This window comes from Seriola aureovittata, chromosome 1 (genome assembly GCF_021018895.1).
Source record: "Seriola aureovittata isolate HTS-2021-v1 ecotype China chromosome 1, ASM2101889v1, whole genome shotgun sequence".
NCBI lineage: Eukaryota > Metazoa > Chordata > Actinopteri > Carangiformes > Carangidae > Seriola > Seriola aureovittata.
Genome location: NC_079364.1, coordinates 3116789 through 3144125, shown reverse-complemented (window position 1 = coordinate 3144125; position 27337 = coordinate 3116789). Strand labels below are relative to the sequence as shown.

At 41.3% G+C, this 27337-nt stretch overlaps 2 protein-coding genes across 2 annotated transcripts in view; one reads left to right on the top strand and one right to left on the bottom strand.

Moving 5' to 3' along the window:
• Window positions 1–55: 55 nt before the first annotated feature.
• On the top strand, window positions 56–1677 carry cdkn1ca (cyclin dependent kinase inhibitor 1Ca). Its single transcript, XM_056371954.1, has 2 exons — window positions 56–703; window positions 817–1677. Exons 1-2 carry the CDS (start codon window positions 274–276, stop codon window positions 915–917), a joined length of 531 nt encoding a protein of 176 aa, XP_056227929.1. The 5' UTR covers window positions 56–273; the 3' UTR covers window positions 918–1677.
• Window positions 1678–3924: 2247 nt separating this feature from the next.
• kcnq1.1 (potassium voltage-gated channel, KQT-like subfamily, member 1.1) overlaps window positions 3925–27337 on the bottom strand; it is a 35702-nt gene continuing 12289 nt past the window's right edge. Inside the window, exons 3-17 of the mRNA XM_056371913.1 lie at window positions 23416–23542; window positions 22874–22952; window positions 21846–21942; window positions 17238–17378; window positions 15382–15492; window positions 14757–14852; window positions 14477–14593; window positions 13385–13526; window positions 12009–12065; window positions 10428–10557; window positions 8379–8454; window positions 6838–6932; window positions 6581–6627; window positions 6406–6467; window positions 3925–5634 (exon numbers count right to left, since the gene is read on the bottom strand). Coding sequence (XP_056227888.1) covers window positions 5353–5634; window positions 6406–6467; window positions 6581–6627; window positions 6838–6932; window positions 8379–8454; window positions 10428–10557; window positions 12009–12065; window positions 13385–13526; window positions 14477–14593; window positions 14757–14852; window positions 15382–15492; window positions 17238–17378; window positions 21846–21942; window positions 22874–22952; window positions 23416–23542 — 1659 coding nt within the window. The 3' untranslated portion in view covers window positions 3925–5352. The remainder of the gene's footprint in view (window positions 5635–6405; window positions 6468–6580; window positions 6628–6837; window positions 6933–8378; window positions 8455–10427; window positions 10558–12008; window positions 12066–13384; window positions 13527–14476; window positions 14594–14756; window positions 14853–15381; window positions 15493–17237; window positions 17379–21845; window positions 21943–22873; window positions 22953–23415; window positions 23543–27337) is intronic.

Here is a 27337-nt window from a genome sequence, read left to right as displayed (position 1 = left end):
AGACTTTGATTGATGGTGTCAGTGCTCCTCCTCATCACACAATGAATGGATTTCGTCCCTTCCCCTCATCCCTCAATGCAGACAGCTGCAGCCAATCAACATCCGCTGCTCATTGTGTACCAACAGAGCATCGTGCGCCCTGCAGCTTTTAAATAGTCCCGCATCCATGTGACGAGCAGAGCAGGCCAGAGCGGAGAGACAGCAACAATATCCTTCCAACCTAAACTAACACGCAGACTTTGACCATCATAACTCGACCAGAACCACTGAGTGATGACTTCCACCAGGCGCAGAGAGTCGGTTTGCAGGAGTCTGTTTGGCCCGGTGGACCACGAGCAGCTGCGCCGGGACTTGACGCTGAAGCTGAGGGAGATGACTGAGCAGGACAGCCGCCGCTGGAACTTTAACTTCCAGGCTGACGTGCCTCTTCTCGGCAGGTTCGAGTGGGAGGAGATGCCCGCGGACCGCGCTGCAGCTTTCTATCAGGAGTCCGCACAGCTGAAGGACGCGCTCGGCCGTCCCAACACTGAGGATGACGACAGGCTGAGCGACCGTGAAGGGAGCGCGGGGGCCGACCAGGAGAACTGCTCCCGCATCTCCAACACGCACAAGTGTCCCGCTGAAGTGACGCCCGTCCGGAGGAAGAGGACGCTCTCCAAGGCGGCGGCGGCGGCGAAGCCCAGAGACAACGCGCGAATTACAGGTGAGGAGGAAGTCTCACAGAAACATAATGACTTTTTATTTCATCCTGTGACATCCGTCTGTTTGAGAGAATGTTAAGTGACCAAACATTTTCTTTCTTGTTTTTTCTCACAGACTTTTTCCCGAAGAGAAGGAGGACGACAGAGACCAAGAGCATCCTGAATCCTCCCCACACAAGTTCCTCCGAAGCAGCTCTGTGCAAAACTATAAGATGAAGCTGCTGCTGAAAATGGAAGTTATTTATATTTCTACAGTAATTTTCATGGACTGAACCAAAGCCCATTCACTGCACCAAAGGGATTTTATTTTATTTTATTTTATTTTATTTATTTTATTATCTTTTCAGTTGTATCATTTGTGCCTGACATGACAAAGTGTTATTTATTTTATTTATGGAAACTTTTTTTTAATTATTATTTAATGTGTTTTCATTTTCTTCACCAGTGACGTCACAAGTGTGTTTGTTAACTTATCCAGTTGTGTGTTTTTTTTTATTTTTTTTATTTCTATATATTTCATGTGTTTGTCAACCTTCTTGGTGAATGAATGTATTGTGCTGAGCTACTTGTGTTAATTGTGTTACCTATATATAAAAAGCACTATATGTTGTCCTGAACTAACTGAGATGCAGATCAGAAAGATTGTAAAATGTTTACAAAGTTGTAATTTTAATAAACTATTTTTTTCAGAGTTACTAACTGTACTTCTTATTTTGTGGTTGTTGCGTTTTCTTCATGGGGAACTTTTCCAGTTCACTTACACACAATAATCCATATTCGCTTGTTGATAAATGCGAATTCATTAGTTATTTGCCCCCAAACCTTTTTCAATATGGAGACGATTCTTTACACATTTGATAGTAAACTCACTCCTAGATACTTAATCTTGAATAAAATGTGACAAAACATTTCAGGAAGCTACGTCAGTTCAGGGTTTAGTTGTGCGTTAATGTGCGACACGTCTCTTCTGCTTGGTGACAAGTTATCCGAACAGCCTTGAACAGTCAGCCTTGAACACTACAGCTGTTCTTTCTTCAAATGTTTTTACAGCAGTTCCAGTCATTACGAGTGTGACTACCACTTTATATAAAAGCCACTAAATACCAATCTGAGGTTTAGGATTATACCCACTGGTGAACAGAGTTTTAGAATGATTGTTATTCCAGCATGGCTGCAGTCTTATGAGAGAGCAGGTCTTTGGGTTAGCGGCAGCCGCAGATGACCACGTTCATTAAAAAAAAAGTGTTCATCGGAGGAGTTGCAAGTTTGGCAAACGAAAGAAAGAAAGAAAAGAAAAAAAAAAAAAAGGTTTTAGAGTAATTGCATTTTCCAGGATGTATTATGAAATGATTCATAATCACAGTCATAAGCACTGTGCTGTCAGGCTTAAAATTATATCCGTTAATATGAGCTGTAACTGCCAAATTAGCCCATTAGTGAGACCAAATCCCACAGAAGCGTTTGCACTCCCACAGTGTCGCGGGGTTTCAGCTCTAAAGCGTTTTCAGAGGCCATCTGGCCGGAGTGCAGGACAATGACCACAAAGCAGAGTGTGCCATCTATTTCACCTGCAAATCAGCCCTTAGGACGACCCCCCCCCCCCCACACACACACACACACACACCACACACACACACACACACACACACACTCAACTTTTCTCTTTTCACTTTGTCCCCTTTCATAGTCAAAGCAGCTATTATCACCGACATGTGCCCAGTTTACTCTCGCTCCGGCTCATGTTTGCTTGTGTGCCACCGTGTTCATATTTACACACGGGCGTAAAAGAAAAAGCAAACATCACATTTACATCTTTAAACGACTCAGTGGCAACAAGAACAACAGCGTTGAGTGTGTTATTTCTGACTTAGGGACGGGATGATCTCACTCTCTGCTCCAGCGGGTTCGTTCCTACATTACCAGTCGACAAATCAATAATCAAACTACCCCAAGGGTCCGAAAGGTCCCATGGGTTCCCCACCCATTACCTAATTAAATTCTTTTAAAGATGTACACCACAAGCCGCTCAGTACATCGTCAGTGAAGGAAGCTTTCAGTGCCTGTGTCAGTTAATATTATAGTAATGCTCCTGCTGAATGAATGGAAGTCTTTGTATATGTCCACACATGATTGGCTTTTCCTGTTTAAATGTTACCTGTGATGTGTTTGTGATAATGACCCTGTTGAAGCTTAGCTTAAAACCTACGCTGTGACTTTACTTCTGGAAGAGAAACTGTTTTCATTTGCATGAGCTTCGGCAAAATCGTCCAAATTAGAAAAAGCTAAATGAAAAAAAAAAAACAAGAAAGGTGATAACTGATTAAGTTTCATTAATCTGATATGAAGGACATACTGAAGATTCGGAAACGCACGGGTTGAAAGGATTAAAGTATAAATCATTATTAATTGATGTCAATTTTTTTTTTAGCAATTAGCATTTTATTATATTGTGATATATAATCTTTTCTTTCTTTGCTGTAACTGTTTAACCGAAGCAGTTATGTTGTTTAGTTCCACTTTTTTCTTTTGGATGGACTGATCCTCTGTGTTTATGACTGTTATGCTAATTACTGGTTTCCTCCTCTGTACCCAAAATAGCCCTAATTACCAGGCTGAGTGGGTGGGGGGTGGTGTGTGGGGGGTGAGGGGGCTTTTTAAAACCTCCACACCCTCCCTCTAATGAAACTCTCCCCTCACCCAACTCATGGTCAGCACAAAGGTCCGAGCGCCCTCAGCACACTTTAGGAGGGTGGGGCCCATTGTTGTGGACAACAGAGGCAGATGGTCATTTGGGCCTTTTCTCCACGGGGCCACTTGTGTGAAGGAATGCCTGGACACCCCACGGATGGCCGGCGGGGGGAAAAGGTCACCATCTGCCGCCCCAAAGGTCACGTGTGTAAAGAACACGGTATTATCAATGCTTTTGGCCATTTCCATAAGTCGGTGGGGGACACGACAGCCCCGCCCCCACCCTCACCACAATGAAGGAAATTCTGCTGCCACAGGTTTGAAACATGATAATTGAGAAAACTGTAACTCAAATGGTTTTAAAAGTGAAGCATCTATTTGACTGAGGAGAAATGATTAAAAAACATAATGTTTTGTTTTGAGCCACCTCTGGCAAAATGAATAAATCTCATTGAAACCTGAAATATTAAGCTAATTTGTTTTAGCCAGCGATGTGCCCTGAAGGCACCAGACACATTACATAAACACCTGGAAATAATTAATAATCTTTTATTGCTACAGAAGAATATCTCTAAACATTTACAAAAAAAAAAAAAAAGTGAAATTAAATCTGTGAAAAAAAAGCACTTGATTAAACTGAAACTTTTCAAGTGAAGTATTGAAATAATAACCTCTCCCCGAAGACGGATGTAATTACATTTATGTCAAAAGAATAAAGGACTTTGAATCACAGTTCTCGATGCCGTGGCAGTAGCAGTCTTTGGCTTTAACCTGAATAGAGTGCAGCAGGGATGATGTTTTTATAGCTAACCCGGTAGTTAGCATCACACCGGTCCCCTCCACAAAAAGCCAGTGGGATTTTTACATTGGCTTTTGGATTATTGCAGAAAATAAGATCTGGAACTTTTGGAGATGGAAGTAAAAAAGCAAATGTTTGGTTTCTAAACAAACTACACCGTGGTTTCATGACTTCATCGTCACCACCGCTGAATTTCCCCCCTTGTAGTTTGATGTAGCTCTTACCTCGTCTACAAAAGCCGAGGCTGTGAAGGTGGACTGGTGTGGAGCAAATGTTCGCTGTGATGACGTTTAACGTCCGTGACGACCTCCATCGTCTCACCGAGCCTCTCGTTAGCAACCGGCCTTCATGAAGAGATTTAAAAGCTTAAAAGAAATCGTGACCGGGGTATGAACTGACGCATTTAATATCGTAGAATAAAACGTGACAATGTGTTAACCGCAGACATTTAACAATAAACCAATTATAAACAGACTTGAGGACGAGGGGAGGGATTCATTCCTGCAGCACTCTATACATCTCAAGTATAACATTCAGAAGAGTGTGCCTGTTGACCTCAGGTTAGATCAGTAACTACGCTTACATCTCTTAAAAAAACATTTTAAAAATAAGAAATCTTAAGGCAGCAGCTTGGTGCTTTATATTTACGGTCTTTGCACAGTTCAGACCTTTTATACTTATTCTCTTTTAGTGTATTTGTATTATTTAATGTTTTTAACATTGTGTTTCATTTTATTTTTTATGTGCTTTTATTTTATAAGCACCTCATAAATTAATTTTAAAAAGGTGCTATATAAATAAAGTTTATCATTATTATTATTATCATTATTATTATTATTATTATAATAACTACTATACAACAATCCAACAGGGAAATCATTTCTTTGCAGTGTTGAATTGTTGTTTCTCTTCACACTTGTCCCATATATCACACATACGTGCTCTGATGAGATATTTCACATAAATATCATGATGCCAACATTCAGCAGCTGCAAGATCTGCCAATCAATATTTGCTGCATTGATCAGATAGACAGATAGACAGATAGATAGATAGATAGATAGATAGATAGATAGATAGATAGATAGATAGATAGATAGATAGATAGATAGATAGATAGATAGATAGATAGATAGATAGATAGATACTGTTTGGCGTCAGGTCTCAGCAGCTCTCATCCTGACTGGCTGTGGTGCTGAGGGGGGGGTTGGTGTTGGTGTTGGGGCCGGCCGCTGTGTTGGAGGAGAAGGACGAAGGTGATGAAGACAGCTGGTCGTAGCTTGGCAGACTGTCCTGGCTGGGGAGGACATGAGAGGTCCGTCCCAGCCGTGGCCTCGGCCTGCCGCCACCCTCGCACTCCACTTCGCTCCCACCGGTGTCCCTCTGGTCCAGCAGGAAGCCCAGGGACTCTGCGATGCGGTTCAGCATCTGGTCCATGTGTGTTATCTATTAAAGTAGATGTGACAGACCGAAGCATTCACAGCGAGACACTGACACCGGACTGGAAACAGTTCATTGGTGAGTTCAAACAGAGGTGAAGATTATAACTGAATCAACCTGTAAGTGACCAGATGAACTGTGGGTATTTGTCTGTTATGATTAGATCAGAATTACATTTCAAGAAAGCCTCATTGAGACAGGTCTATTTAATGACCACAGTGTTTGTTTTCGTCTGATTTCAAGTGAAACGGAAAAACATTTTATTTTGTTCGACCAGAAATTAATCTTGATTGATAATTTTATACATGGTTGCAAGGCAGGAGTGTAAGGCACACACGGGGAGGGAGGTTGGGTTTTGATTAATGTTTTTGATTTTTCTAAATAGAACTGAAAGAAAAACAAACTCAAGGTTTCTCTCTCTGCACTGCAGAACTGGCACAAGCTGTTAAAAGTTTCATAAATGAATCCACAGTCACAGGGCCGGGCCTGACGACAGTTATAATAATGATGCAACAAAAGACGGGGTCTTTTGTTGCATTATACAAAACTATTCTCAATTTCAGTTTGTTTTGATAAGTGAAACTGACACGGTCATGTCAATATCCTCTAGAGAGAAACTTCATTTGTTATATTTTCAGAAACTTTTAAAACTCTAAAAACAACCATGACTGTGTACATTTCTGGCTGCTGTTTCAACAAACAAAAAGGAAAGATCTTAAACTGTACACAACAAGCGAATATCGCTCTAGTTTCACACTGAAATGGCACAAATCCCACCTTGTCCTCCATCCTGTTGAGTCTGGACCCGATGGAGTTGGTGCCTTTGTCTCTGGCTCTGTCTTCAGATGGAGACAACAGTCAAGTAAATAAAAAGGCAGGAGGAATTAGGACTGCGGTTTGTTCCACAGTTACTGTAATATATTTTTGAAAGAGCAGTGGAGTGATTCATTACCTGAGCCTGTCTGGAACAAAGTTATCTTCCCTAAAGACTGATCCAGTCTGAGAGAAACAATGGGAGGCTCACGTCAGAGGAACGTACACTTACACACTCAGCTCTGTATTTTCTCTCTTATTCCTCTACTTGCTATTTTTTCTCTCTTGTTTGCACAAATAAATAAATAAATGAATAAACCATCGTCCACCATATGTCCCCATGCTTTACTCAGGGGATACAATTCATCTGAAGCTCGTCTTAGTGACGCAGTTTACCTTCTCTGCAGCTCCTTGATTCGCACCATGAGGTTGAGGTGACCCTGGGAGTACTGCTCGATCACATCTCGCACATCGTACGGTTTACGAGCTTGCTGCAACAGAAAAGCAGCTGCATTGAAAATCTTCAAATTCTTCTTAGACATAAAACCTTTACTTATCTCTCCTAAACATTAGAGCTTTGTTTTTCTCTTGGAAAATAATGTCACTGAAAGGCCACACCGAGAAAAATAACGATAACGATAACGATGCATCCACACTGATAACCTTCTGTAAACCATCAATTAGCTTACACAATAGAGGCAGCAGCAACGGCTGAACTTGATTTAGCTTTTGTTTATTATCGTTCTTATCAATAAGAATATAAATAATAAGAATAAGAAAGTCATACTCCTGAAGTAACATAAACAGCCCGTTCTTATTTATGTATTTAATTAATGTATCACTGTATTGTATAGACCCTCATCTCACTAAGCTCCGTGTGATCCCTGTAGTTTGTTTTTCTCACCTTGTGCTATAAGTATTTGCTTTGGTATGTGGTCTATCTGAAAAAACAATAAAAGTTCAAGTAATAAATAAATAATAAGAAAACAATTTGAAAAGTAGCAGCTGCTGTGACACAGAGACGTGGTGCTGCGCGTCTTTCAGCATCACTGCGGTGAGGAGAGAGATGCTGTTTATTTTCACTTTATTGCTGATGGAAAAAAAGTCCAAACAGCCCCCCCACCCTCCCCTACCTCCCCCCCGCCCGCTGCGTGCAACAAATACACCTTCATATTCCCGAGGGCTACAGTTCATACACTGGTTTAATTATTTTATTTTTTGAATGTGAGGCGTTCAACGTGACGCCCTGATGTGTTTTGATTAGGCTGTAAGTGTTTCTGTTGTTGTAGCAACGCCAACAATATCGTTCACCGCTATCATCGCAGAGACACTCGTGGTGCGGACTCTAAAACCACATATTTACTTTTATCTTTATGGTTATCTTTCTTGGTGTGGGTGGTCATGCATTAACGTCGACGGTGGTCAGGTACGTTACACGAGCGGCGAGGTTCAGAGCTCAGATACTTTAATTCTGCACATACAGCACGTTGCATTCACTATCACACAATAACAATATGTCAGTTTTATATCTGAACCGGAACAGCTCCTGTAAGCAGGTTTAACTACACGCTGTGACAAATATTAATCTAAGATATCGAAGCTCTGCTCACTCATTTGTTCAGTTCACAAACTGTTGCAACACTCGCTGTTAGTGTAAGCTCAGCCTCTTTACACCTACGCCAGTCTCTGCGGTTGAGCTCGGTGCTGCGTGTAGACACCAAATAACAACTGTAACTGTAATAATAAATCAATTTCAGGTTAATTGGATTACCAAAATGTCAACATTGAAAAACATGCAAGTCAATAAGAAAATTGTTTTTCAGTCTGCTCAAAGTACACAGGGGTTAGTTGATTTTATGTGAAGTTTTTTTATGTATAAAAATCTGTTATTTTCCAATAAGTAAATGTTGGTTTCAATAAAATAGTGTCATACTCACCTGAAAATTTCTCTTGGCCACAAAATAGCGCATTCTCTGGATCACCCGGATGGCTTTTCGGTGCGACTCCGTCAATCTGCGGATAAGAGTTTCACAGGAATGTTCTCATGTTACACTGAGTTTTCTCCTGAGGAAATGTACCGATATTACTGCAATTAATTTTTTTAATTATTTTTTTTCTTATAAAACAGAAGTGTCAGAGAAACCAACTTGAGACCTCGGCTTTATTTTCCTGCTGTGAAAACAGGTGTCACTGAGGAAAAGATGAATAGACGGTTGACACGGCCTTCAAACGCAAATTCTATCAATTTAGGGGAAATATTCAGTGCAGACTTTTTATACACAGTGTGTGAGAGCGGCGCAGTTTCGTGATTAATTCTCCGTCCACATCAAAAGCTTCTCCCTCATGACTCGGCTCCCTTTGAGTTACAGTATAAGAACAAAGGACGGGCGATTGTCGGGGTCAGTGGGACTGTGGAGTGACTGTCGTACGTTCAGTCTCTTGTTATGTTGTGCGAATCATTAAGGATCTATTCCTCATCAGGGGTTGTGACCCCGGCGGAGTGCGCGAGGGAGAGAGCAGCGAGCTCTTTGTCGGATCCAGTCGGGATGAGAATGTAGAGGAACAACGTCTGCGTGTCTCATAATGGACTTTTCACAGGAAACACAATGAGCTGATTTTCAAATGCAGCTTTTCATAATGTTCTGGAAAATTAGCACTGTATCAAGAAATGTCAACAATGTGCTCTGTGAGGTGTCAAAGAAACACCCCCCATCACCACCACATTTATCTTATTTATTAACATTAATACCAAAGGTCAGAGGTCAGTGATAGGCCGCCCCAGACGCAGTAGGTAAAAGTGGGATGGAAGAGGGAAGGGAAAGGGAAAAGGATGTGTTAACGCGGTTCACTTGCTCAAAAGTGTTGAGATTGTTTATTATAAAAATGGTTGAGACTGTTCGGATGTGAAATGAAAGAAAAAGGAAAGTGACTTTTCAAGCCTATTTCATATCTTTAAAATGAAGCACTTTATTCTAAGATGCTAATTTTTCAGACACTCTCACAGTTGCCGGTCTGGTGGAAATTGTGTCTTAATATTTCAATTTAAATTTCTGTCACTATCAAGGAGAGGTGTGTTGCCTTGGCTTCCTGCCCCTGCGGTGCATAATGTGTGTTTTCTCCTGCTTATGGTCTTAAAAAAAACAAAACAATACAAACTGAGAAACAAAGAAGCTGTAAACTTCTGCCTCCCGCCCACCTTCCTGCTTCACTTTAGAGGCCATGTCTGCTGTCTGTTACTTGAAGTGCAGCGGTTTTGTTAGAACCCCTAAATATCTCAATAACTCTTCATTTTACCAAAAACAAACGCGGCAGCTGCAGAAATACGACTTCTGTGAACTATCCATCTTCATAACAAGCTGGAGGCAATGTGAAAAATTTGGAATTGAATCTGCAATTCAGTTTAAAAATCCAAGACTTCACACGGAAATCTGACAAACTTTAAGCAAAGCACCTGCTTCAAGCTTTTTAAACGCTGGGTTTTTATCGTCATGGACAAAACAGCCAGTTGTATCTCATAATGGCTCATTTTAGCATGGGATTTGATGCGGCAGTGCTCTGTGGAAACAGCTGGTTACGTATTTTGGAGTCAGCAGAGCACAGAGTGATCTTTGCCAACATCGCTGCTGCATGAAATTCCCACTCTGCATCATTACCCTACTGTTCAGAAAGTAAGTCCCACAGGTCAAAACTGTCGCTCCATTTGTTTCACTTACTGTGCTCTTACATTACACTGCAGTTACTTAACACTCATTTCCTCATATTACTCTCAGTCTCTCGCTGGGCGAGTGCCTCAGCAAGCACAAGTGCTTTTCCCGACAAGAGAATCATTACCCAGCAGACAGGGGCGCTCTGGGGTTTGCCATATGGCAAAGGTTAATTACAAATAACAAAAAAAAAAAAATACATACATACATATGTACACACACAACGTACACTCTCACATGAACACAGCATCAATGCAACGGCAGAGCAGCGGTTGAACTCACTGTGACACTGAGGCGGCAGGAGCCAGTTCACTGTCTCGCTCTGCCTCCAGCTCCAGGTCGTCTGCAAAGCTGCAGTTCCTCCGGAGGGGGCCGGGGGAGTGGACATCCAAGAGGCCAGGGTTTCTTTTCACTGCACACACACACACACACACACACACACACATAGTTATCAATGTATCTGTGCATCCGGAGCTGCCTCTGTTCCAAGCTGGTTTGTTGTTTGTAGCTTTGGCCTTGGAGTTATTGTGTAATTCATTTAATTGCTCTGTCTTGTTGCATCTATCCCACTACGCCCAACGGGCTAAGAGAAACAAATGAGCCCATACGTGTATGTTGCATCAGCTTACTGACCTCAAAGTCACAGACACAGTTAACGGCTGAAATAAATACGAAAAAGAAAGTGCTGAAGTAGCTTCTCCAAATCCCTGATGATTTGGGGAAGGCCCCCTCATTGTGGGAACACCGTGACCTTGTGTGACCAGTGACCCCGTCTATGCATAGCTCTGTTTTGGATTATGACAGAACTGTCATTTTCAGATGGGAAAAAAGATATCAGAGTTTACAGACACAGTTGTGTGGCCAACACTGAGGAAGGTGTTTTTTTATTATGAGGGTCTGATACTGTGGTTGCCACAAAAAACACACGACCAATCGGCTACATGTGTATTTTCGGCTGCGTTGTCTCATGCTTTGGAGGAACTGATGTAAACTGTAACAGGGCAATAAAAAAAACGTGTTACTTTATACTTGTGAGAAACCTAACTGTGTGCAGAGAGGGAAAGAAAAAGCTGGGTCAGGTGTGAGTTTCAGTTTCATAAACAAAGAAAAAAAGAAACACACACACACAAATATATATATATATATATAGCACAGATTATATATATATATATATATATATATATATATATATATAGGGATATCTGGATGTATCCAATCATCTGAAATCCATAACTGCAGCTCCACATGCTGTCACCATCTCCAGCTGTGGCAGATCTACAGCAGGTTGCCGTGGGAGACTGTGTGGGAAAACCTATTAATTGTTTGAACCTGCAATTGCAGTGTGCTGAAACGCCACCAGCTCGACAGGTGCGACACAGCTGGTCTTATGCAAGATTTTGACGAGTGAAAATAGAAAAAACATTGTCGTGTGAAAATGCATCTGATTTAAATGGACTTTGAGTGGAACGATCGGTTGTGTCGACCAGGACAGATGTCAGGTGTCAACGACAAGTCCGGAAAAGGCTGACTGATATTCCTCCATTACAGAGCGCAGAGAGCTGCATTAGCCACTTGCTGGGTTTGTGTGATATTTCACACATAATGACAAAAAAACTACTTAAAACTCGAGCAGAAAAAGTCATTTGACTTCACATAATTTTCCTGATACAGAATCCGAACTTCTATTAAACTTGTATTACAGATCTACCTAACACCTCCAGCAATTAGTCCTCCTCTTCCCAGTGCTTGAGGTATTAAGTTAACACTACACCTGACACCTGACACCTGAACATGTGATGCAGCTTTTCACCTCTGGAGAGACACGGCAGCAGAAGAACACCGGTATCAACAGGGTGGCGTTACCTGGAGGTGGCGAGCTGAACTGCAGGGAAGATAAAGACGTCCAGGACTGCTCGCGATCTGAAACACAAACATGATGACGGCATCGATGTTGACACAGGGGCATCAGTGACAACAACAATGTTAGCCAAACACTGTGGTGCCTAGAATGCAATCTTATTATCATTAGTTGTATAATAAAGAAAACAACGTAACACGAGCACGCTCTGATAGAAAGAAAACATGCTGTTATAGCAGAAAAACAAAGTGAGTGCACAGGAGACTGTTACAGAAGGAGAGGACAGTGAGTTGTACTAAGGACATGTGCAGGACATGGACACTAACAGCAGCTCACCACATCCTCCCAGAGTGTGGGATCCAGCTAAGACCGGGTCCACAGACAGAACACCAAGGGCGGGAAAAAGACACAAGCCAGGAAAGAGGCAGTTAGGTTGATTGAAAGAAGCAGATTAAGAGACACAGATAAAAAAAAAAGGGCAGAAAGCTAAGAGACGATCATATAACAGGAAAAGAGTTTGTCAAGTGACCAAATCCACAAGAGAAGGACACTTTTATTTATTAAAAGTATTCTTCTAATAAAACCTTATAAACCGGCAGCCGGGCGTAAGCAGCAGTAGTAGTGCTGAATTGATTACCATCGTACGTTTCCTGCATCTGTATCATGTATCCATATTTCCCCGTATCTGACTGCATCCAGCAGCTGCTGAATGTTGGCATCATTTATCATTTATGTGAAACCGCTCATCAGAGCATGTGGGATGTGCAGGACGCATGTGAAAGAGAAACGACGATTCAACACTGTGGAGAAACGGCGGACAGGGCTGTCCATAAAAAGATGGTTAAGCCCTGAACATGTTCCCCTCGCTGTTTTCACTGAGTTCCAGTATGTTTGACGGTCGCAGTAACATCCTGCGCTGAAGGCAGACACATTGGTAAAAAGAAAGTTGGACGGATCACACTCTCAGCTCTCCGTTGTTGAGGCAGCAGTACCGCATGTTGTGTGAACCGCCGGAGTTCGTATCTCATCAATGCAACCTCACGTTTTATTGCTGCAATGTGCTCATCCATCTTTAATGTTTGGACTCGGCCCCGCCCCCCTCCTGTTGCTACGACTGAAGTTCAAATTAAACATTTTCTTTTGGTCATTTCTTGTCTATGCGTGACATTGAGAGTGTTTATTCTGATTTTAATGAAACCCTGTATGAAACTGGTTTAACATCAAAATGCATGAGTCCTATCTACTGTAACATCCATGCAACAGCCGAGACGTGTATTCTTAAATATGTTGCGCAGTAAACAGAGTTCTCTTCACACTGATTAAAGTGAACGTACTGCATCAGACATAAGCACACTGTACAGCTTGTCCCATTTTTTAGTACCTGCTGTGCCCACAGTGCTGTAAACATCCGAACTCAGCTCCTTCCCACTGTCAAACACAGAGTCGAAGGTGATGCTGGGAACTTTGGGAGAAGTCAGACCGTTGTCCTTGTCGGTGCTCTTCAACTTCCTCCTTATCTTCACCTGCCAAAGAAACACAAACACCTTAGCACAGCAAAGCGTTTCTCCGCGGAGGGACATGGGCATTTGTTTGACATTTGAGAGACACAACAGCCGCCGTTTCCATCGCTGTTTTGTGCAACAACAAAAAAAAAAGAAGCTTTTTCTGGTTAGAAAATCGACAAAAACACAACTGTGAATAGTGTGATGTTATGTGAACAAAGCTGGGTTTTTTCCTTTTGCGATATCATTCCAATTATTCGAGACGATGGATTTCCAGCGGCCTGCCTCTCGGTTGCACTGGCTACCTGAGGGATGATCCGATGTTTCCGTTTCAGTATTATTAAAAATATTGCTTTGAGGATTAGTCTGAAAAACCACCTCATGCAAACGTATACCTTTTGTTTTTTATTGTTACAGAAACAGTAAGTTTTGCATATATATATATATATTTTTAAACACTAATCTACATTTACATTTCCATATACTCATTTTGCATCTTTAAGGTGAGTCCCTGCATATTTTGGAGGGAACACTTTTGACATGTTAACAACATTTTAAAATGTATGCATCAGAGCAGGCTTCATCTCGTACCCAAGGAACAGTCATATTGAATAATCAATATCAATATTAAACTGCTGCTGGCTGTTATTTCTTCCCTGTTCTGCCTTAATGTCTTAAGATTTTTTTATTTTTCCCCAACACACTTTTCATACCAACACTGACAACTATCACAGACAACACAAACTACAGCCTTCAAAAATACCATAAGGTTGAGTCAACACCTCCAAAACAGTTTTCACAACAAAAAAGACCAAACAAACAAACAGACATTACAACCTTCATGACAGCAGGATTTACACTATTGCAGGGCTCTTGCTTCAGACTGCATTCGTTTTGCCTTGGTGCGCTTAATAACCTGCAAACTCAGTGTGAGACGCAGCTACGGTAAAATCTATAGGATGATTACTAACCGATTTCTTGGGCTTGGGGGAAGTCAAAGACGAGGCGGGAATGTTGGATCGCTTCTTCAAAAACATCTTGAATGTGGCCGAATCAAAGTTCTCCACTGCAAAACATCTCCATGAAGTCTGGAGGGGCATAAAAATAGCAAGAAATTGGTCGGACAGGATGCAAGAAAGAAAGTAAGGGGCTACATGAAAGGATGGTCTCAGTAATGAGACTGGGGTTCTGAGACAATCCGGCACCCCCGCTGTACTGTGGTTTTGTTTTCGCATTTTTTTGGCCAAATACCTGAATGAGGCAGGCAGCTGCAGGGATCTGCCTGTTGAAGTGTTTCTGTCTTTGCTTCTGCTGCACCTTCAGGGCGAAGCCCGAGCCTAAGATTCCCTGTGAACAACAGCACAGCAGAGATATTGCTCATTAATTCATTTCGATCAGCACACACACACACACACACACACTTACAGGCAGCAGCGTGATCCACAAGACAGAAATACACACACAGTTAATTCAGAATTAAAGAATAATGTGCCGGTTAATGCTGTTCATTCACAGAAATCAATAGTTTAAAATGTTAATCACACAAGTCTTTACTCAACTAAATATATATTCGTCGGTTACGGTTTCTGAAATGTGAGGGCTGCAAATTGAAAAACTATTTTAGATATTTTATACACGACACTGTGAATATTGAACCAAAGAATGAAGCAATAACTAATGATGGAGACTGTATTTCTCAACTTTGAGAGATATTTAGTGCAGGACCCGAGATGTTGCACAGGGCCGGCCCTCGCTATACAGGAAACATTAGAGAAGGATCAATAATTTGAACACAGCATGCAGCAACACTGTGAACAGATCTAGGAAACCTCAGCCTGAAATATGCCGCGGATCAGCAGTTTCTCTTTCCACTTACTGCGGGCAGGGCGAAGAAGGAAATGGCGAAGACTGAGAAACAGGACGCAATGGTCTTTCCAATCCAGGTCTGTGGCACTTTGTCTCCGTAGCCGATGGTCGTCACGGTAACCTTGGAAAAAAACACGGGAATGAACATGAGGGGCTTCAATCTGGTAGTTTCATCCTGTAAAAACTAACATACATGTTCGGCACCTTAGCCTAGTGTGTTAGCAGGCTAACTTTTGCTAATCAGGCTACCACTTAACACAAAGTAGAACTGAGGCTGATGGGAATGCCCTTTGATTTTTAGATAGATAGATAGATAGATAGATAGATAGATAGATAGATAGATAGATAGATAGATAGATAGATAGATAGATAGATAGATAGACAGATCTACAATCTAAAATTGGGAAGAAAATCAGATTATGATTGAAAAAAACAGTGGAAGGATTAAAGAAGTAAAAGCACTACTAACACAGCTTTATGAAAATCTTTTTTCAAATGTGTGTTTTACTGGTCAGCACACTTCACTTGGACTTGACCTATAAGACCGAACAACAGCTGTGGCTGGTTTACGACCAATCTGCTTTGAGTCTTTACTGAAGTGCACGAGGCCTCTGTGTTTTCGCTGACCCTGCAACTACAACTCTGACCTTTTTCACTGCTCCGACTCTCATTTACATCTTTACGCACTTAGAGTTCCCAATGCAGACTGTAAGTGTGTGAGCGGACTCAAACCTGATAAAACTCCTGTGTGTAAATACTGTAAATGAAGTTGCTCGAACTCTGCTGTGTGTGTGTGTGTGTGTGTGTGTGTGTGTGTGTGTGTGTGTGTGTGTGTGTGTGTGTGTGTTTTTAATATCAGAATCCCTGAAGTTTCCAAGAAGCAGAGTGGGTTGTGACTTACTGTCTGAAAATAAATTTTCCTCCTGTATTTTCCACACTACTTGTTTTGCTGCTTGTATTAACGGCCCACAAGATGGGCCCAAGGGGTTTGACACAACTCCTACTGTAACAACAGTAGTACAGATAAAACACGGTCTATATTTGACCTTTCACTTGCCAAAATACTGTTTACAACAAGTCAGTGTTTTCTGGAAAAATCCCACTTTTGGCAGAGATGAAGAGTGTTACTAAAACAATGTGTAGAAGAAGAGTCAATCAAACTTTCTCTGAAACCGAAACATAATACAGTTTATGTCAGTGTTGATATAATTAAAAAATAGTTCTGTGATACGTTCATGTGATATCAGAATCAATTCTTATCATTGACAATTATTTCAAGTAATAATAATTTGTCTTAAATGATTTATACGAATTTAATAAATAATTGAAATAAGTCATATTTATGTAAATACTAAAGTTGACTTAATTAACTATTAATTAACGGAATAGTTTGACATTTTGTCAAATATGCTTTTTTGCTGAGGGTTAACTGAGACCATTCATACTACTCTCACATCTGTCCATTAATTATGAAGGTACAACCAGCAGGTGATTAGCTTAGCTTAGCTTAGCATAAAGACTGAAAGCAGGGGGAAACAACGTGTTTTGTACAGTTTAAACAAACAAGACTTGACATGTGAATAATTGAGCATTAGAGGTGCTGGAGGTAGATATTTTTTTTTACCTTTGGACAAAGCCAGGCCAGCTGTATCCGCCTGGTTCCAGTCTTTATGCTAAGCTAAGCTAACGGTCTCATGTTTGCAGCTTGATATTTACCATACAGACATGAGAGTGCAATCAATCTTCTCATCTCAAGTGTACTTCCCAAAATGTCAAACAATGGCATTAACAATAGTGACTGGACCAGGTCTGACACACACACACACACACACACACACACACACACACACACACACACACACTTACCACTCCCCACCACAGAGCATCAGCGTAGTTTCCAAACTCAACGGAGCCGCTGCTGTCGACCGCATCTTTCTCTGCCAGGTAGACAAAGTATGAGGAGAAGATCAGGCTCAGGAAGCCGATGTATAAGGTGGTGATCAGCTCCTGAAATGCACACCAACAAATGAATGACACATTTCAAACTTGATAAACAGTGACAGGGTCATTTCAAAGAGCGCAATAACGTGAGATGATAAGATGTGTGTGTGGCTGTGTCCCGCCTGGTGTGGCTGTGTTTGCTAATAACATGACATATGGACGTGAATATTCATGTACATGTGCTGTGGATATGATGATTAAAATCTTTTTTTGGAGTATTCTGCTGTCGCCGCTGTCCCTTGTGTCATTCAACTAAAGCTCAGTCACTTTAAGCTCAGTGGCTACTCATCACTTTGGTGGAAAGATGTTGTACTTTAAGGATACGGCTGGCATCTTCCTACTTTCATTATACTTTTGCTTTCATCAAAAAATATTGTGAAAAGACCAAAAGGAACAATTCATCAGTCAATTCTTTTTTTCTGTCCGACTTCCTCACCCTGTCTGTGGCTCTCTACTCTCACGCTCATTTGATCCTACTGAACACATAAATCTTTCAAACGCATCGCAAATATAAAGTTTCATTTATTTAAAAAGGCTCAGAAATGTCTTAAAACAGCTGGGCATCGCCGGCGCAGTCAGAGACGTTACGATTGTAGTTGCTGACTGCCTTTATAATTGGCGTCTATTACACAGACTCTATGCACGCTTCATTCAGCCGTGGGCCTGGTTTCTTGAATTGTGTTTGTTCAAAACAAATATGCAAATCAGAACATGTTTCATGTCTGAAATGAACAACATCAGAGCTCACATCCTGTCTGCAAAGCTGCATTCTTAATCATACAACCCGTCACTTTGAGGCTAATTTCTAATAACTATTCTTTTAGCCTAAATTCAACTGGGGAAATATATTTTGATGACGAAAACGTCAAGTGTCATTGATGGCTAAAACTGAACAAGAAAGACGAGACTTAAATGTCCAGATATTTAGTCGATTAACTTCGACTAAAAATAACGAGGATGAAATTGACTTTTGATCTCAGGACTAAGACTAAATCTAAAATCAGCTTAGAAAATAACTACTTCATTATTTATGTACATATTCCTTCTCTTAGAACTGATGAGAAAGTGTAACAAAAAATATCTCTACTATTATATGCTTTATGCAGCTACAAAGGAACCGTAGGTGCAACTGAGTTTAAACTGAAAATATGTCCATTATAATCACTAATCACTCCAGAGCTTTTGACTGAATTCAGACGGGCATTAAATCATTATAAATTAGCTTGAATCCCAGACAGTGGGCCTCTCCCAGTGTATTCAAAATAACTATGAAGCATGTTATTGCAGATTCAATAAGGAGCTGTCTGATTTTCTCAGGAGGTCTAATTGGGCTTAGCTCTTATCCTGTCTGACTGTAATTGGACTACTGATTTGTGAAGAGCTCTTTAAGTGAATGTTCTCTTTGCACTCACCTACTACGTGATTTAAGCCGTGTTTAACCACTCAGTCTGCAGGAGCACACAAATTGGAATGAATTCCTGAAGAGCAAAACTCTCTTATTTGTGTCTCGGCCCAAAACTATCAGAGCGCCTCGGAGGAGCAGCAGCAGATTATTGCAACTACGATGTGGGAAATAGATGTATCTACCTCCCCTGAAATAACACAAGCCTCTCCTTACATTACCCTACACAAATAGTGCCTGCGGTCCATCGGCACTCAACAACTGTGGCTGTATGTCTTCATGTGACTCCACAAAATTGTATTAAAAGTTTGGGAAACAATTAAGGGCTTCAAACCTTTGGCGGTGAATGTGACAGCCTCTAACTAATTCAACCAACATCACCGCTTGCATCCTATCGGTGCACGATTCTCAGAAATAGCAGCTTTTTTATGCCTTCGGGTGCATCGTCCTTGACTCAGGACCAAAGGTTTAGTTGATGTGTTGCTGCTGCTGTGACCTGGCAAACACGTTCAGGAGACGCGCCTCCCATCTGCCAGCGAGGAGCAACTGTGCAAATTGTGTTTACAAGCCACAAGCACGAGAACGCTACTCAGTGTGTATTTAAATGCTGTAACAGCACAAAGGCTGGATACTGATTAGAGTCGGTGAAACTCCACTGACTTTAACATCTCCAGCTGTTGACACAGAAGGGCTGCAACTTCTTGTGTCTGTGTGAGAGAACGGCTGAACAAAATATTCAGGTCGTGTGTTGACTTAAATGCAACAGTCAGATAATCACCGAGGAACAAACATTGGAGGCACAATGCACCCGGGTCTCGCTGGTTGGTGGCAATTCGACTGTAAACTGTACTGACTGTCCTATGAGTGCACACTGTACTTCCCCTTAGGGCTGCTGGGACTGTATGGAGCCTTAACAGAGCGTATACTCTGGAGCCAAAGAGGTTGCAATGCGAAAATGGGATAGAGAACAACATGAACATGTGGTGTGCTGTATTAACGCCTGTCCCAAACCGGCTATTTCACTATTTAAACCCTTAAATAGTCTACACCAGTGTTGTTGTACTATGTGGGAAACACAGGTGTCAAGTGGATAATGGAGGAAACACATACATTTAATTTCCATCTTGCTACTTTGTGATATATTATTTTGGTCATGAACAAAGCCTAAAAGATTAAAGGTGAATTATGTGAATTTTTCTGAACTCTCTCTAACCTTTGCTTGTTTCCTCTGAAATATTAGATACGTTCGTCTCTTTATGTCACAAAAAATATTTCAAATGAAGCAATCTGAGCAGGAAAACACACTCTGTTGCTTTGTTTTAGAGGGTCACAAGCTAAAAGGTTTGAGAACCATGGGGCCAAACCTTTGCTACGCTTTCTCTGCGCTGCCTCCTCATGGTGACTTCATTACCACAAGACGTAGAGTTAAATTACTCTAAAATTAAAAGTAAACAAGACGTCGTCCCCTAGCTTAATGTATCTAACATGTCTTACGCCCATATGCACATTTCACTCAATAAATGAAGAATGCATCATCTATTTTATTGCGCATGGTGAATGCTCGAGGCATGTTATGCTTTTACAAGGAAACAGCAATCATCATCTATCAGTATCGATGGTGACAGATGTTTTGTGGTTACGGACGTAAAACGGTAAGTGCATCCCAAAAATCCCAAAGTGCCTCCTACAGCCACAAATAGTATACGCTGCATTCATGGAGCGGCTGTAGAACGGGAAGAGCAGGAAAAACATCCCATTCAGAGGTGGTTAGTGCTGGTGCTAAACAGGGAGTCGCACCAGATAAACACCCTGAATTAGCTACTTGTGTTGTGTTACGGATTTAGTTAATTACCAGGTGAAACCAGAAACAGTGTGTGGCTCCTATAAAATCAGCGGAATGGATTATATTAGTGTTAATGTTGGATTTTATGTCTGTGTCAGAAATTCCTGATTTCTCCTTCTTATCTCTGATGGAGCTTTTCCCCCTGGGAGATCGTCTCCACGATACGACGTCACCCACAGGTTTCTGAAGGGCGGTTTTGCAGCTCAGAGTGAACTGCTCCGCCGTCCTGGCAGTGCCTGACTCCGCCCCTAACTCCTGGCTAATGCTAAAGTGGACAAAGAGGTGGGGCGTGTGTGGAGCTGAGGCTTTAGTGAATGCTGGCATGTGGCAAGAACACGCTCACCCACCCGTCACTCAAAACAGCCACGCCCTCAATTATTCATAACTTTAAGCCTTAATAAAATTCAAATAGGTGAGTTATATAAACAGGTGTCATGAAGGAGGAAATAAGCTCTAGAGACCAAAACTGTTTTTTGTACCAGGCTGTAAACATGTGACATTTTAACATTGGAGTCTATGGGGATTGAATCACTGTTGGAGCCAGACTCTAGTGGCCATTTGGAGAACTGCAGTTTTAGGCTTCATTTTCCGGCCGCTCGTGTGAATGCAGCATTATTTCATGCAGAAAGACATCCCAGAGTGAATGGCTACTTAATTGGTGGATATCGGTTTGGGGAAAAGCCCCAGTACCTCCTCGCACCGACTCTCCCTTTCTGTACAGCTGACGTCAGTGACTGTTGATGACCAGCATCAGCCAGGAGTAATGTAGTCAAGCAGCCGAGGCCAATACAAGGAAGCACAGTGGGTGGTACAAGATGAGCAACATCCCTGACGCCCTGCTCACTTTCATCACTCTCTCTTTTTCCACAGACACTGCAGACAGCTACTGTGGCCAGTGGGAATAATCACAGCCACCTCTGTGTCTCAGCTGAATGAGACCCCCGGAGGAAGACAGCCCTCTCTAGCTGAGTCCATAACCCTAAAAACCTAACCTATTATACAGTAGCTCTTTTCTTCTAGCTCTCTGCTGACTATTCTTTTATCCGTATGATGTATTTCCATTTTAAGACTCTCCCTCTGTACTGCATAGTAATGAAAAATAATGGCCTGCGTGATGAGGAGAGGCTGAAAATCCCCTGAGAGAAAGCTTCCAGCTTGCTAATAATAATCAGAAGCCCAGATGGTTTTGGACCTGACATGTAATGTGTGTTTAAAGCTGTTTGTGTACCTGCCGATGGATGAAGACAACAGAGCCCAGTAGACGCCACGTTCCTCCCTGCCGGTCAACATGAAGCATACGCAGGATCTGCAGGAAGCGAATCCCTCTGGAAAATAACAAACATGTGCTTAGACTTGTATTCAGACCAAATGCATGTAGATGTGTATGAACACAAACACTATAAAGTAAAAAAGTATGTGGGCAACAAAACTTGACAGCCATATGGGATTGCTTAAGATCTCATTCCAAAACCATTTACTGCTATAACTGTTTCCTCTCCTCTGGGAAAGCTTTCCCCGACACATTAGAGCCTGGCCGCTCACTTTGCTCCCATTCAGCCCTAAGAATGTAAGTGCGGTCGGCCACTGGTGTCGGACAGTGCAGCTGAGCTCACAGTTGGCCTGTTCATCCCAAAGTTGTTGGATGGGGTAGAGGTCAGGGCTGTGTGCAGGTCAGTCTGCTGTGTCTTCAATACCGAACTGTCAAAACCATTTGTTTATGGGCCGTGCTTTATTCAGGGGGGCAGGGGACCTTCACCGAACTGACGCCACAAATTTAGAGGCGCACTTTTATCTATAATAACTTCCTTCGCTTTAGAAGTAGATATCAGGAATTTCTGATTAAAAGATTACATCCATGGCAAAAAACTGGAGTATCAAAATGGATAGCTGGTTAGCAACAGGAAGATTCGAAAGGAGAGAAAAGTCAAGAGACAGATGGTGAATCGACAAGTCATACAAAAAAGAAAAATTGAGCCTCCCCTCCTTTCAGTTCAATCCTGAATGTTTCATCATCATCATTGAAATAAAAAGTGCACTGAGAACCTATTATTTAGCCTCCGTATTGTTATGTGGTTGGATGTGGGCTGCCAAGTTGAGATTTTCAATTAGGCCATGAGTTGGAGAAGGTTGGAAACCACTGCTCTAGTGTTACAATATCCCTTAATTGGAACACAACCATTGGAAAAACAGCCCAAGAAGAACACAAAGTGTCTTGGCATCAAGCAGCTGCACACCTGCAGAAACACTGTCGCTTACCTTACAGCAGAGGTGGCAAACACTTGGCCTTTGGAGCCAACCGACAGCACAATTATTGAGGCAACAACTACAATCAGATCTGTAGAGATGGAGAATAAGAGGCTGTAAGTATAAACGTACCATAAACATGCAGATGTTCAATGTACAGAGGTGAAGCAACAAGAGCAAGTGTTGTTTTCCATAGAGTGCAGATATTATAAAGTAGAGGGAAATTGCTCTATTAAGCAATTATCATTGGCTTTTCATAAATTAATTGGGGTGAGAGGGGTTACAAATAATATTAACACCAATATTCATTGCTCCATATTTAAAAAACACCTGAAGGTTCTAATTTTAGGAATAAAAACCAACCTGAAGGTAGAGAAAATATTGCAGTGACAGTTTTAATTTCATGCTGAATTTGTCTGAGATACCTCGTTTTGGGATGAGGCCCAGGATATATGATAGATATTGTTTAAATAGTGTGTGTGGGTGAGCAGTGATAGGTCTCTTTGTGTGCATGTGTATGGGTATGTGTGTGTGTATAGGGGTTGTGCTCCCACCTATAATAGATATTGGCTTCCTGGCAAAGCGCAGTCGGCCCCAGATGCCAACATATTTACTGCGGCAGCCTGCTGACCAGAGGCGGACGAAATATTCCACACCGAAGAACACAACAAGGACGATCTCCTGTCAGAGAAATGTGGAACAAACAGAACAGACGAATGAAGGAGAACGACAGGTGGTGAAAGAAAGAAAAAAAAACAAACATCAGATGTTGTTGCAGGTTATTCAGTGCAACAACACCTGAACAGCTGCTCAGACTTCAGCAAAGTGCACATGAAAAACAGATATGGTTGAATTATAGATGCAACTGTTGCACAGCTGTTCCGCAGCTTCTCACAAAAGCCTGATCATGTCACCACAACTTATTAAGGGTTATTGATTCTCCTTCCACAGATACACCATTTGTCACTGTTTCATTTGTGCCACAACATTGACTAATTCCTTAATTCACCTGCTAAATGTTCACGGACCTGATAGATGAAAAAAGTGACTATGTATCCTGACAACTGTTGGTAACATTTATTTGGTATTTCATTCATTTTGAAGGGCAACTTCACTGATTTTACACTTGTGGCTCTGATAAATTGATAAATTGCCTGCAGACATTCAACCCCCTGAGTCTGAAGTAACTGTGACCTTTTTTTCTGTTTTAAACTAGACACATGATTTTTCCTTAACCTTACCCCAGTGTGCGAGTGCTTAACATAACCATGAAAAGTGTAATAATCAGAGGTGGACGAAGCACACAACTCCATTATTGAGTCCAAGTATAGATACCCCTGGTCAAATATGCTTTTAAAAATACTTCAATATTTAAAAGTACATTTTTTATGTCAATGCATTGTTGTATTGTATATACATTTACAGAACCTCATGACTCTGAAACAACCTACTGAAGCACTGACTGACTGCGAAACCTGTAGAATAAAAAGAATTTCAGAATATGATACAAAGCCTGTAGAAATGGATATATCATATAAAAACACATCGAATCAACAAAGAAGTGCAGCCAGCTATTATAGCTGTCTTTTAATTAAACAAACGTTACCTCAACGTGCTTTCTCAGGTTGCAGATTTTTGTAGGCAGTGATGAAGTTTGGTTGCGGTAAACACAGCAAACATTTAAAACGAAAGGAATCTCTCTTTAAGTCTAAAATTTCAAACATGGACACGAAGAAAAATCTTCTGACTCATCTCAATCTAAAATCGCCATTGTTAGGGCACTGACAGGTTCAAACATGACTGACAGTGTAGGAGTCAGCTGTGATTGTTTTTCTCCTGTGAGGAACACAGTGTGTGGTCTATCACATTTTCAAAATAAAATAAAGTTCATTCCTCTGACTAAAAGCCCTGCGTCAAAGAAACAGTACTTCATAGTATTGGAGTCAAAAGTACAATATTTCTCTTTAGAGCGTCATTACCCGGCGACCGTTTGAGCTAGAGACGTGCCGTTTTTTTCTCCTTAAACTACAGAATCGGCGCTGTCTAACAAGCCCATCGATCTATTCACTAACATTAAAAGTTAGGAAATATATGGAGTAGTTTTACCGTTTTTCTGGTACATTGCTGCTTTTCTCTCTCTCTGCGTTTTTATAGCTCGATTCTCATCCGCACTCTTTGCCACTGACGTCTAAAGTCACGTCACTCAATTCGACATTCCCATTCGCTCCAGCGGGTGATGTCACAGCCAATCAGAATGTCTGATTTAGAGGCTTAGCTGTCAGTTACCACCACAGACATAGAGGATCTTTGTTATCACCTTATGAAGCCCCGCCTACTTGTCCCGCTTCCGGTTCGAACGCGTTTATTTGACCACTTCAGGCTTTTTTTTCCCGCCAAAAAAGCCGAGTGAAAGAGGAAGTTTAATCAGGGCTAAATATCCAGGCTAATTAGCAGTAAACGGCAAGTAAACTTTGTTTTTAGTTACGTGGTATAAGTATTAGTTGTAGTGGTGGTAGTTTGTGTTAAATTAGCCGACATGGATAATGTGGTCACTTCATGGGAGCACACTTCTTCGGCGCTGCATCAGTCTGCTGGTGTAAATGTATTGCACTGCCGGAGTTGAGGGCGATTTTGAAAACATTCTTGCTGTATAAACATCCGTTGTTTCCTCCAATTACTGTGACACTCTCTAACGGAGCAAATAATGCTCGTCATTTTCGGAAAAATAGCTAGCAAACAGGTCCAACCAACTCATTCAACAGCGTCCGACTACCAAACTTCCGGTGTCAAGCGGAAGATGAAACGCAATCGGAAGTGCTCCTCTGACACACAGGTTACCATGGATTGTATCTGAATATGTGCTACTTGGTGAAACTTTTAAAAATGACAATCCTATATTTCACACAGCCTCACCCCCTATTCAAATATGAGGACATCGGAGGTTATTCATTAACAGAAATTAAGTCTCTTCTGATTGAAAAATGCTGTCAACATTTTACTGACAGTTTATGTTCAGTATCAACATACTTGCAACTTGCCAAATATGTAAATTGACAAAATTTCCTCATGGTGTTGATAGAAAATTTAATCCAGTTGCAATTACATTTTGTACAAAGTATACTTGCTGTTGTAGTTTAATTGTATATAATCATAATCTTTAGGAGACAGGGTTGGTACCACTAAAGATCTCCACTCAACACGTCTTGTTTGTTTAACCAGATTGTAAAACGGACAGCTTCTGGTTTTATGAGAGCCAGGCTAGCTGTTTCCCCCTGTCTACAGTCTTTGTGCTAAGCTAACAGCTTCATATTTACCGTACCACATCTGGATTACTTCCTGATTTCTTTCTTGTTCTTATTCTCCCCCCTAATTATGTTAAATTCATGTGGCATTAAGTGAAACAAGCCACAACAGCATGTGTCCAATGCTAAACACGGAGCTCATACAATTACAGCTTCTCAATTAAAGTGTCTTTATTTCAATTCCATGCAAGTTTCCTCCACTGCTCCTTGAGGACAAATGGATTTTTTTTTAAAAATCAATTACAGCTTACAATTACACCAACATGTGGAAATGAATGAACTGGTGTGAATGAGCATGCAATTACCTCCTCATGTCTCTTAATAATTGACAAGCGTTTGCAAATGAAGGTGTCTGAAGGCAAATGACTAACCTTTCTTAGATTTTTAATGGTGACATGATCCTTCTGCAGTGAATGATGAGAGCAACAAACGAGAGGATTCAGGCTGAAGATTGTACAGCAGGAGACGTTTTTCAGCTGGGAATTATTGGAGGTGTTTTTCTTCATTAGAGCCAAAGATTAAAACATCAGTGAATATAAAATAGCGCATCTTAGAAAACGAAATTTGGATTAATAATATGTTAAATTGTGCTCTTTGGAAGCTAATATGTAAAATATTGTTAATTTATGCACTAAGGATTTCTGCTTCAAGGTTGAAAGGCGGCAAATGGTCTATTGGAAAAAGCAACACATTAACAAACAAGAAGGGAGCAAAGACAGGCGCAGAGGAGAATTCAAACAGCTGCTTTTAGTTGAGCTTTACTGTCTATTCTCACCCCGGCAACAGCAGTCGACTCTATTGTCCACTCACCTGCTTGTTCTGGAGCTTTTGACTGTATAAAATGATCTTCAAGAAATGTATATTTCTCAGTTGTCCTCAGTCAATAGTTGTTGGCTTAAAAGATGGACAGTTCGTTCTTGACCTTGGAGGCAGAGGAATGTGATACATATTTTTAAAAGCAAATTGAACTTTGAGTTCATATTGTTCTGTGAAGTGCCGCGATCAAGAGTGATCTGTCAAGGTGAATGTTTAATCCCAGTGTGGAAGAGAAATCCCCAAAGTGTTGAGAATAATGAAATGTTTGAATAACTACAACATGGTTCCATGTGCAGGTGAGGATCAGGTGATAGAGGTCTCGATGAGTCCATTTGGTTGTGAGAAAATGAGACTGGGT